The sequence below is a fragment of the Mastigoproctus giganteus genome, chromosome 1, assembly GCF_048544385.1.
Source record: "Mastigoproctus giganteus isolate SK-2022 chromosome 1, ASM4854438v1, whole genome shotgun sequence".
In the NCBI taxonomy this organism is placed as follows: domain Eukaryota; kingdom Metazoa; phylum Arthropoda; class Arachnida; order Uropygi; family Thelyphonidae; genus Mastigoproctus; species Mastigoproctus giganteus.
The window spans coordinates 111,360,836-111,373,891 of NC_143575.1; the positions used below are offsets into that span (position 1 = coordinate 111,360,836).

The 13,056-nt window shown below is 35.6% G+C and overlaps 1 protein-coding gene across 1 annotated transcript in view; it reads right to left on the reverse strand.

The window, feature by feature from the left end:
• LOC150091099 (uncharacterized) overlaps nucleotides 1-13,056 on the reverse strand; it is a 502,417-nt gene that overhangs the window by 49,367 nt on the left and 439,994 nt on the right. The window contains exons 17-18 of the mRNA XM_090383197.1: nucleotides 2,465-2,559; nucleotides 373-501 (exon numbers count right to left, since the gene is read on the reverse strand). Of these exons, the coding sequence (XP_090239323.1) occupies nucleotides 373-501; nucleotides 2,465-2,559 (224 nt within the window). The remainder of the gene's footprint in view (nucleotides 1-372; nucleotides 502-2,464; nucleotides 2,560-13,056) is intronic.

Below are 13,056 nucleotides of genomic sequence, written 5' to 3' on the forward strand. Positions count from 1 at the left end.
CAGACACTTAAAGTGATCGGCACATGTGTGAACTACAATCTTATATCAGCCATTCCCAACTTTGGGACTTCATCAGCATCACACACCAGTCCATTCCAAAACAAGGGGGTGTTGTCGATGCAAAGCAATCTATGCCCACACACACACACACACACACACACACACACACACACACACACACACACACACACACACACACACACACACACTTTTTACTTTAATGCAAGATAGTTTTCTATATTCTTACTTCAGATGTCAAGGTATCACGAAAAAAAAAGTCTATTTTGAACAAGATTTTCTGTTAGCAAGTACTCAACTGAGATTTATACAAGAGTTATAAATAAAGTTAAAAATAAAATGAAATGAAATTACCCTTTGGTTTCACATCGCAATATCTTTGGAAATGATTATGCCTTGCTTTCCACGTATGGCGATAGCTGTTCAAAAGTGACATGGTTGGCCTTTTACATAAAGTAACCCATTTAATGTTCTCTTCATCTTCTGTAAAAAAAAATTATAATTTGTTTTAGATATACATTAAAATTTAAGACAAGCACTATTAATTATTGACTCTTCATACTTTATAAAATAATATAGATAATACGATTCACACTTAATCACCTCGCAATCTTTCTAAAAACAGTCGATAAATGGACTTTTTCATGCAACTGTCTTCATCAATCAACTAAAGTCCACTAATACAATAATTCTGCCTACCACTGGATAGCCAAAATATTAGAAACTCACTCAAGAAGAGCTTTGTTGCCTCCCAACACCTTGTCATGTTTGCTGTTTTTCTATATCAAATCTAAATGAGCAGCCAAGCAATGTGTGGAAAAAAAACAAATGTATGTGTGAAGTAAGATGTGATCAAAAAGTTTGGGGATTGAACTGATATTTTGGAAATAATGAAGCACACCACCTGATTGGAGATCTCTTTTAAAGTAGCCTCGGTGACTTACACTAGTGGCCAAAAGTGTGGAAACTTTTTCATGAAAAAACACATGAAGCAGAGGAGTGGTGATATGTCATAACGTTTTAGAGTACTCACGAGATGAACATAAGAGATTTACTTGAGGTAACCTAGAGCTGAAATACTCCAAGTGTAAGTTATTTCTAAACTAGGTAACATATTTAGTATATCTTATAGATGAGAATGATATATATCATCTGGAAAAGAATAATAATGGTAATCCTGAAATAAAAATTATCAACAAAGATCAAACAAATTAGGAGCTTTTGAGCACGATGAATTACTGCCAAAAATTTGTACCCAAACATGTTAAAATAATGAACCCAAAACCATTTTGACAAAAGAAAAAAAAGTAGAAATTTTTAAAGAAACAGATTGCTGATAAAACAAACAAAGGCACACCACCTGATTGGAGATCTCTTTTAAAGACTTACACTAGTGGCCAAATGTGTGGAAACTTTTTCATGAAAAAACACACGAAGCAGAGGAGTGGTGATATGACATAACAACGTTTTAGAGTACTCACGAGATGAACATAAGAGATTTACTTGAGGTAACCTAGAGCTGAAATACTCCAAGTATAAGTTATTTCTAAACTAGGTAACATATTTAGTATATCTTATAGATGAGAATGATATATATCATCTGGAAAAGAATAATAATGGTAATCCTGAAATAAAAATTATCAACAAAGATCAAACAAATTAGGAGCTTTTGAGCACGATGAATTACTGCCAAAAATTTGTACCCAAACATGTTAAAATAATGAACCCAAAACCATTTTGACAAAAGAAAAAAAAGTAGAAATTTTTAAAGAAACAGATTGCTGATAAAACAAACAAAGGCACACCACCTGATTGGAGATCTCTTTTAAAGACTTACACTAGTGGCCAAATGTGTGGAAACTTTTTCATGAAAAAACACACGAAGCAGAGGAGTGGTGATATGACATAACAACGTTTTAGAGTACTCACGAGATGAACATAAGAGATTTACTTGAGGTAACCTAGAGCTGAAATACTCCAAGTATAAGTTATTTCTAAACTAGGTAACATATTTAGTATATCTTATAGATGAGAATGATACATATCATCTGGAAAGGAATAATAATGGTAATCCTGAAATAAAAATTATCAACAAAGATCAAACAAGTTAGGAGCTTTTGAGCACGATGAATTACTGCCATAAATTTGTACCCAAACATGTTAAAATAATGAACCCAATAACCATTTTGACAAAAGAAAAAAAAAAAAAAAAAAAAAAAAAGTAGAGATTTTTAAAGAAACAGATTGCTGATAAAACAAAGATACCAAAAAACATTTGATTTTTTTTTACTTTAGTTTAGCAGCAGTTTTTCAGTGATATGTCAAACTGTATTTCATCCCCCACCTCCACCAAAGAGCTCTTGCCAGTCAATATTTCATGCCTTCTGAAATTCATAATAAAATAGTTACATGAAAATTATTAAAAAAAAAAAAAATTTTTTTTAACCTTCTTTTGGAAGTTCCTTTTTAATATCTTTAATTTCCTTATCAAAATCATCTTCACCATCAGTGGAATGTGACTCTATTAATTCATTGGCAGCACTGAAAATAAAATAATTAATAAAACCAATTTTAGAGTTTTTAACAGTTAGAGATGTCTTAATTAAGTAGTACTAAAAGTACAGAAAAAAAAAAACTTCTGATATAATGTAGCAATAAGCATATAAAAAGTTAACAACATAAATGTTTTAACACAGTCGTATGAAAGTGAACAAACTGTATGTATTTTTATTCTAAACTGTCTAAAGAAATACAGTAATTTCTGGCTTATATAAAAGTTTTTTGGGTATCAATAAAATTTTAAAAAATAACACAGAAAGTCCTAGATGTTCAATCATAACGATTTCATCAAATCCAAAAAAGTTAACAGTTTATTGAATATACAACAAATAAAATAATTCAGCTCCAAAGCAGCAGAACTATCAATTATGCTATTAAGAGACAATGACTAGACTTTTTATTCACAATGTGGAATACTGGACCTATGCAAACCCTATATAACTTTCATCTAAGTTTAAAATTTTGCCTATACAGAAGTACAGAAAATTTTCTCAAATTAATTAATTAATTAATTACAGGTTGCCTCTTCATTTCTTTGCTACTTCTCCTTAATCCTTCTCTCTTTTCCCCTCAATCATATTACTACACACAGATTACATCCATTTTATTTTTTTTTTATTTTTCAATTCATATTAACCTTAGGTGAAAGTTCTAGATGTTCAATCATCATGATTTCATCAACCAATTACAAATTTCACACAAGGTGAATGAAAAGTCATTCAATCCATTTTAAACTTTATTTCTAGAGTAACACTAATATCATAAGTATAAGTAAGCAGTCACAGGTGAGTATATCATCTTATCATACTAACAACAATATCAATGTGATTACAATATACAGTTGAACTTCGTTATAATGAGCATCAAGGGACTGACAAAATTTCCTTGTTATAACCATTATTCGCTATATCAGTGATAGTGGAGATGGGGACACCCCTGGGGCCGTTAGACAATGAACACTTCATATCAGTGATGAGTTAATTCTACTTCCTATTTTTTAAATTCTCAATAACTTGACAAAAAGATAGATTCAAAAAACAAAAGAAATATTAGAGAAAAAAATAATATAAATATATACCTACATATTATTTATATTAATATGCTTGTATAAACTACAATACACTTAATATTAAACACAATTTATTTGTCTGTAATTTTAAAACCATACACTTAATACTAAACACAATTTATTTCTCCGAAATTAAAAATAATACTATTTAATAATAAACACGATTTCAATTAGTCTTTATTTATGAATCTTAAAATTGATGTTTGTTTTAAAGATTTCACTTTGATATTTCTTAAGTTTCCCCTTAAAACACTCAACGTGTTAAGAGTCTCATTACTTGCCTCAGTTCCTTCAAAAAAATTAACTAATGTGTGCATTGCACCTTGAGCGTGTGAGATTGTTGGCACTGATTTTGATTCACTTGTCATCATATCATCATCACAATCATCGTCATTATCATCACTGCTGAGCACAGCATCTATAATGTCACTCTCTGTAGGAAGACCACTAGTTAACAAGTTGTTATCAGCTCGTACAAATTCATCGATGTCATCTGTATTAAAACCTATAACGTTGTTACATAGCAACCATTCGGATAATGGTAAGTTATTTTCTTCATTTCCATCATCTTCAACCATGATTGAAATTTCATTTGAATTTAATTTTGATTTGTTGAAGCAATTCGATATGGTTGTCAAAGTAATGTTGTTCCACGCATCATTCAATAAATTTATAACATCCAATATCGATACAGACTCGGTAAGTTTGTTTTCTCTTTGACTGATCACATGTGGAACTAGAAATCTTTTATAAAATCCTTTCATTCTTGATTCCACCTATGTCCATATGTTGTAAAATTGATGTTGCATTTGGAGGTAGAAACACTAGCTTAATGTTGGACAAATTTTGAATCTGGGGATGTGCAGGACAGTTATCAACTAAAATAAAATATTTTTCTTCTTTTTGAATAGCTCCTTATTCCAATCATTTACGTATTGCTGAAAAATATCCAAAGTCATCGAAGCTTTCTTGTTTGCAGTGCAATCCACAGGAAGTTTCCTTGCGTTTTTGAAACATCGAGGTTTTAACGATTTTCTGATAACTAACAGTTTTTTTTTTATCAGTTCCTGTCATATCTGTGCATACGAGCACCATCAAGCAAGCCTTTGATTTTTTTCCACCAACACATTTTTCTCCTTTGAATTTAAATGCATTATCAGGTGTCAAATTATAAAACAGTCCTGTTTCACTGGCATTGTAGATGTCATTGAAATCTTTCCTGATTTCTGCACAAACACGGTCAATCCATTTATTTGCCATTATTGGATCTGCAGATTGAGATTCTCCACTAATTTTTGCATAAATGATGTTATGTTGGTTTTTAAATCGATCCAGTAAGGCATACAGAGTTCTTAGAAGTCGCAAAATGCATACAGAGTTCTTAGAAGTCGCAAAATGCATACAGAGTTCTTATAAGTCACATTTAAAAAATTCTTAGAAGTCTCGAAATAAATTTATGGTTCAGTGAATACAAGACAATCTGTAAATACGGTAACATGATAAGCGGAATGACAATGCACTACTGTATAGCCCCGTCCGCGGAAGGACAAGGTCATAAACTGTCCGCTAATTCAAAGCAGGTGGTCATAAAGGCTAAGCCACCCTTTTCAATTTCGTCTATTCCAGAATTGAGATTTTTTTGATTACCCGAGCAATTAAGAATGCTTGCATAGTTACAAAAATTTGTATGGTATATTCGTGTAGTACGCTTCTTGTAACAGTGAGTGATTGTATGAGAATACGCGTAAATTAAAATAATTATGGCTTTTTGCTCACTACAGCCATGACCTCATTATTTCTGTTCTCGTTATAACCAAGTTCGACTGTATATGTAAAACGATCACCTTTCACAGTGTCACATGACTGTTTTCAATAACTTTGCAATGTTGATCTTAAGCTTGTCCAGTGTGTGTTGTTACTTTATAGATGACTTCTTCATGCATTCCTAGAAACAGGAAAGATGTAGAGCTGCTGGAACACATACAGAGAAGGGCAACAAGATTAGTCAGTGGAACAAAGGGTTGCTGTTACCAATAAAGGCTTAAGTTCTGCAAATTGCCGCACCTGGAGACTAGGCACCTACGAGGTGATCTCGTTGAGGTGTATAAGGCCTTGAATGGTTTGAGCAAGCTCAATGCTGATGGGATTCTTCCTCTTGCTCAGATTCCAAGCCTGAGGGGGCATAAATTCAAATTGAGAAAAGACAGTTGTAGAACAGATGTGCACAAATTTCTATTTAGCCAGCAGATAGCGAATTGCTGGAACAAACTTCCATCTGTTGTTGTTGTAGAAGTTGACAGCGTAAATAAATTCAAGGCTGAACTAAACAAACTTTTGGAGTGAATGGATAAGTGAAACAGGAAGGGGTTTTTTTTTGGCTGATGCTATATGTGCTTGCTTTCTTCCATCATATGCCTCTACTAATGCTAATGCTAATAAAATTCCAGAGGAGACAGATACGATCTTTGGGGCCAGAGTCCTCCTCCAGAAATTAGATGGTTGCCAAAGAATTCTCGCAGAAAGGACATGGTTTCTGCTGAAACCATGTCCTTTCTGTGACACATTGTATCATCTCAATGAAACCAAAAATCTTGTTTATCTGCCTCACAAGGAGTGAAATGAACTGCATGATGATATCTTGGTAAACAGCAATATTTTCACACCAGTCGCAAAGAAAATGGGGCCTAACAAGCAATGATGTGGCACAACACACTATACACTGAGTTTTTGAGGGTGCAAGAGATCAGATGCAGTTGTTGCTATTGTTGGTTTTTAGGAGAATAAGTGAATCAGACCATTTTGCTCGAACAGGTGGAGGTGCAACTGTTTCATAATCTTAAGTGCACTTCTGTACAACACTCCTGATTAACACTGTCTTCAGTCTTTTCAAAGGAGGCAGCTACAGCTTTATTTCACTTGATTCAGTTGGTCAAAGTAGATGGTTCTTCTCACTTGTTTGTAGTAGTAGTAGTAGTAGTAGTGGCATGTGATGCAAGAAAGCAAATGTATGAGCTTATGCAGCATCAGCCAAAAAAAAAAAAAAAAAAAAACACACACCATTCCCTCTAAATGCCTGTCCAGTTCCTCCTTAAATTTATTCAACCTATCTATTGTTCCAGCAATTAACAACCCGCTGGCTAAAGGCAAATTTCCGCACATCTAATCTACATCTGTCTTTTCTTAATTTAAATTTATGCCCCCTTAGGTTCGTAATCTGAACAAGTGGAAGGATCCCATCAGAATTCAGCGTGCTGAACCCATTCAAGGCCTTATACATCTCAATCAGATCACCGCGCAGGTGCCTAGTCTCCAGCCACTGCAATTTGCAGAACTTAAGCCTCTCTTGATAAGAGGATTCCTTCACTCCCCTCACCAATCTTGTTGCCCTTCTCTGTACACGCTCAAGTAAATCTACATCCTTCCTAAAATGAGGCCTCCAGACCTGTACGCAGTACTCAATGCGTGGCCTGACCATTGCCTTATACAGAGGGATAATCACCTACTTTTCCCTGCTAGCAAAATTCCTATATATCATTGACAAAACCCCATGACCTGCCCTGGCAGCCTATCTGCATTGCTCAGAAAACTTCATATCTGCGTGCACAATTACTCCCGGGTCTTTTTCATTTTCTACCATACTATTTTCTATCATATTATACTGAAATAATAGGGAATAAACCAGGCTAACAAATATGAAACATCCAGCACTGATCACTCAAAACACAAAATTCAATTCAAGTAAATAGTCCTTCAAGCAAAAAGAAAAGGAGTGGCAGAACAGTTCACTTAAGTTGTAGAATTAAAACAAAAATACAAACAGTTATGAAGTGTATCCCCCACTAACTGAAGTTAACAGAAAAAAGGTATTTATCTGTGACTGAAAAATGGATTATCTGCACTTAGCGTTGAATCCTCAACTTATTCAAAATCCTCTTGTATTTTGACTGTTTCATATGGCCATAATTATAATGCATCTAAAGAAAAACAAGCCACCTGAAATAAACAAATATGATTATACTGTATTTTGGATTTTTGAAAAAATCAGATTATATTACAGTTCTTAATTTTTCTGTTCTTACTGAAATAATAAACATGAAATCCATAAAGACTTGTAATTTTTCCAAACTTTAAACTTTCCTTTTCAGCTAAACTGGCCACTATAAATTAATTACTACTAAACCAAGTCTAACTTAAATAATTGGAATGACAAAAAATGTTTTCAGTGTATTCATAATAAACTTTTTTTATGACAGTAAGAAATAAAGTTTTATATTCGCTTTTCATTGCTTTAGTTCCATTTCCTCTTTTTCTAGCTTTTCATGATCATTGTAGTCTATTTTGAATATCTTTTGTAAAAAGCCGTCCAAATTTCCTTTAACTTTAAAAGGTCTGTAAGATGTAACGTTATTGCAATAATAGTATAATTACTTCAATATTCTTCAAAGCTCACTTGTGCTAAAGAAATAAAATGTCCTAGGTTGAATTCTTCCAGGCTTGCAAATAAAAAGGCATTCAATAAATAACTGAATTTATTGAATGTAGGACTGGGGCACAAGGATATCCATGTGTGGGAGAAGATTTTACGGCTCCAGCAAATGGATAAGTTCTTGTTAAATTTTTTCCGTTTTATTGACTTATTAACTGGCATATTATTTTCTTTTCTTTATAGTCCTGGTCATGCTCCTAAATTTATTTTGAATTTAGATAGAGATTTTGTAGGTTATCACATGGTAGTAGTAGTAGTGGCATGTGATGCAAGAAAGCAAGTGTATGAGCTTATGCAGCATCAGCCAAAAAAAAAAAAAAAAAAAAATCACACCATTCCCTCCAAATGTCTGTCCAGTTCCCCCTTAAATTCATTCAACCTATCAACTTCCACAACGACAGATGGAAGTTTGTTCCAGCAATTAACCACCTGCTGGCTAAAGGCAAATTTCCGCACATCTATTCTGCATCTGTCTTTTCTTAATTTGAATTTATGCCCTCTTAGGTTCGTAATCTGAACAAGTGGAAGGATCCCATCAGAATTCAGCGTGCTCAACCCATTCAAGGCCTTATAACCTCAATCAGATCACTGTGCAGGTGCCTAGTTTTCAGTCACTGCAATTTGCAGAACTTAAACCTCTCTTGGTAAGAGGATCCCTTCATTCCCCTCACCAATCTTGTTGCCCTTCTCTGTACACGCTCAAGTAAATCTACATCCTTCCTAAAATGAGGCCTCCAGACCTGTACACAGTACTCAAGGTGTGGCCTGACCACTGTCTTATACAGAGGAATAATCACCTCCTTTTCCCTGCTAGCAAAATTCCTATATATCATTGACAAAACCCCATGACCTGCCCTGGCAGCCTGTCTGCATTACTCAGAAAACTTCATATCTGCCTGCACAATTACTCCCAGGTCTTTTTCATTTTCTACCACCTTAAGTGTAGTACCACAGTTGGTACGTTTCTCTGGGGTTACTTCTACCCATATGCAGTACTTTGCATTTGTCAAGGTTAAACTTCAGTTGCCACTTCTTAGCCCATCTGCCCAAATTATCTAGATCCTGTTGAAGTAGCACACTGCCATTACTGTCATTAACAACCCTGCCAACCTTTGTATCATCTGCAAACTTCGACACTAAGCCTGATATACCTTCATCAATATCATTGATAAATACACAAAACAACAGTGGACCAAACACTGAACCCTGTGGGACTCCACTAATAACATTAGTCCACGAAGAGCCGCACCCATTGATTACCACCCTCTGTCTTCTCCCACTTAACCATCCTTTTATCCATTGTAGCAACTTACCCTTAATACCATTCTGCTCCAATTAGTATAATAGTCTTTCATGCGCAACAGTGTCAAAAGCTTTCCTGAAATCCAAATATATGATATCAAAATTATTTTTTGCTTCCAGTTCCTTTTTAACCACATCATAATATCCTATCAAATTTGTCAGACAAGACTTTCCCGTAACAAACCCATGCTGTGTCTGAATTATTGCTGCAGTCTTGTCTAGATGATCCTGCAATGCATCTTTAAACAGTGACTCCATTATTTTCCCGGAACAGAAGTTAAACTAACTTGTCTGTAATTACTCGTGTCACCCTTCGATCCCCCTTTGTGAATTGGGGATACATTTGCACATCTCCAGTCCGTGGGAACCTCCCCTGAGTCCAAGGATGCTGTCATAATTATGGCTAAAGGTTTACTTAGTTGCTTTGCCGCCTCCTTTAATATAACTGGATAAATCCCATCCACACCAGGTGCTTATCTTATGTTTAACTTCAACAATTTCTCCTCCACTTTGCTCTCAGTTATTACAAAATCATTTAAGTATCCTGCTACAATTTGATAACCTTCTGCCATTTTCAAACCTTAATAATTCCTCATGTGTGAATGTAGATGCAAAATACTCATTCAGTTTGTTTGCTATCTGAGCAGGATCATCAACAGTCGAACCATCGATGTCAAGTGGACCAATCAGATTCATCCCCTTCCTTTTAGAGTTTATGTAAGTAAAGAAATCCTTGCTGTTTTTCTTAGCATCTTTTGCCAAAGATTTCTCGTAATCTGCCTTCGTCTGCCTAACCTCCTTTGTGACCTGATTACACACTAGCTTATATCTTCCATAGGCTTCTGAGTCGCTTGATAATTTATATGCAACCCATGCATTTTTCTTCCCTGTTATGAGTCTCATTAGTTCATTAGATAACCATTTAGGCCTAAACCTTGAACAATATTTCTTAATAGGTAAGAAACTTTTAGTAGCATCCACGATTAATTCCTTGAATGCTTCCCACTTAGAATTTACTGTTGGTAACATCGTCAGTTGATCCCACTGTACAGAATTTAAAAACTTTCTGAGACCACTGTACTCACCTTTACGGAAGCAAAAACCCTTTCCTTTACCTGATGGTAATTAAATCTTTAAGTAAATCCCACATCAGTACACTGTGATCACTGCCCCTAGTGGTTCCTTTATCTGCAGATTCTTAATACACGAATGATCACTGCTGATAACCAGATCAAGAGTATTACTCTCTCTAGTTGCCTCTCGAACATGCTACTGCTGCTGCAGAAAACAATAATCCAATAAATCCACAAAAGTCTGACTAGTGTGTGTGAGTGACCAACCCACAAGTCCCAGTCAATATCTGGGAAGTTAAAATCCCCCATTATAAGACATTCTGATTTACTGGCCCACTCAATTTCTCTGTACAATTGTTCATTGTACTCATTCGAGCCATTAGGCCTATAACACACTCCTACTCTTATTTTTGCTTTCGCAGTGCTTATGTCACACCAAACTGACTCAACAGTGCACTGTTCATCTATATCAACTGGGTGCACGTCTTTTGATTTTATGTTTTTCTTAATTAACAGCATAACACCTCCTCCCTTTCTATCCTGTCTATCCTTTCTGTACACATTGAACTTCCCAAATTCCAGTTCTGCATTCCTTATATCTGTGTGACACCACGTCTCTGCTATCCCAACAATATCCGCCTTTGATGTCTTGACCAACACTTCAAAATCCATCAAATTTATTTACTATTCTTCTAGCATTGGTATACATGCTCCTATTCCTAGTTACCCTAACACATCCCATATACCCACCTATTTCAGGATGACTGCCATCCATCCCTGAAACCCCCAACACCCCTCGCTCCAGGTCGCTACTTATTCTAATAGAAGTTGTGCAAGAATCACCTTCACCTCTGCCTACGGCTACTGTTAAACTATTAGTCCTTGTATCCCCCCAAGCTATCAGTTCTCCGACCCACCTAACACTGCCTTGATAGCATCAGCAAATATTCTTGCACCCTTTCTATTTAAGTGTATCCCATACCTGTAGAAGCAGTCTCTCCCGTTAACAAGTACAGACCAGGCTGAAAAAAATTGTATCCCTTGAGCCTTGCACAATCTTTCCAGGGCCGAATTGATCGACAAGGCTCTCATCATATACTCCCTCCTATTGTGTCTGGGCAGAATTGCAGACACTTTCAAATTCAATCCTAATTCTCGGCTTTTGTTCAACAGTGACCTGTACTTGTTAAGTAATTCTGCTGGTCTCCTACTCTTAATACCATTAGTGCCAACGTGTACAACTATGTCATCTTTAGTGCTCTTAAAAGATGATATCCGCTCTACAACATCATTAACCTGGTCCTGCTCCACCTATCCTTTTTACAAAGCATGTTTCCCTGACAATAGAGTCACCAACAACTACTAGTTTGTGTGGGACCAGCGCATTCTGTCTTGGGGGTTGCCGCTGTGTTGCGTGATGACCAAGTGCTCTGGTGTTGATGTGGGCAACTGAGAGCTTGATAGGCCCCTCAATTTAGATCTTTCGAGGGCATCCACCCTGTCCTTCAATCTCTCATATAGGCCCATAACAACGCTGAGTTGTCGCCTGATTTCCTTACACTCCTTACATCGCGCACATACAAAGACATCCCCCATGGCAATATCATGTTCCGTTCCAGAGAGTTCGGCAAACATTTCACAAGTTGCACATTTTTTTAGGCTGTGATGCGTTGGAGAATCCCCCCCCCTCAGTTCTCCCCCGAGTCACAGCACTCCTGCCACTTTGTGCCTGTTGCTTTGCTGCTCTAGTTTGGGGCATGCTATTTTAAATTAATAAGATTAATAAATTAAATTAATTAAATGTCAATACTACGCTATCTAATAGAAACAGTGAAGCGTATTACTCTATATAATTATGCGTTAGAGCTACCTAGTTACCTCAATTAAAAATTTGAATTCTCTACCACTATATACAAAAACAATGGCTGCAAGTTTCGAACGAAATAACGGTTTTACGTATATTAAGTAGTAATCCACAAAAACTCTTTATCTAAATTAAAATAAAAATAACCAGCGTAACTATAACTATAAGACTATGTATAAAGTACAATATAAAATAACAATTATGTAAATAAAAAGGCAAACACTTATTGCTTTTTCGGAGCCTGTAACTCACAGCTGTAATTTTTAAAGAGAGTCAGCGCCCCCTATGGCATCCGTAGAACCTTGTACCATTTGAAACTTGCCACCATTGTTGTAGTATATTAGATTGATATGGAATAGTGTAACGTATATCTTGAACATGATAGCGTAAAGTATAACATAAAACTAGATAGAGTAAAATGTAGCACTGTATTAGGAATCTGTTAGCGTAGTATAGTACAGACTGTTCATTTACTTACAAGAATACCGGACAATCCTAATCATACAGTCAAGTAAATGTGTGTCCCCCCCCCCACTACCAGCTAACATATCCCACAGTAAGAGCAGGATTGAACTTCCTACCGGATTTGACAAACCATCACTGACGAAGATATACTGTATAGCTGTACAGTATATACTCTAACTCGGTTCCTTTAAAACCCCATCACCAGGCAGGGGAGGAAGGA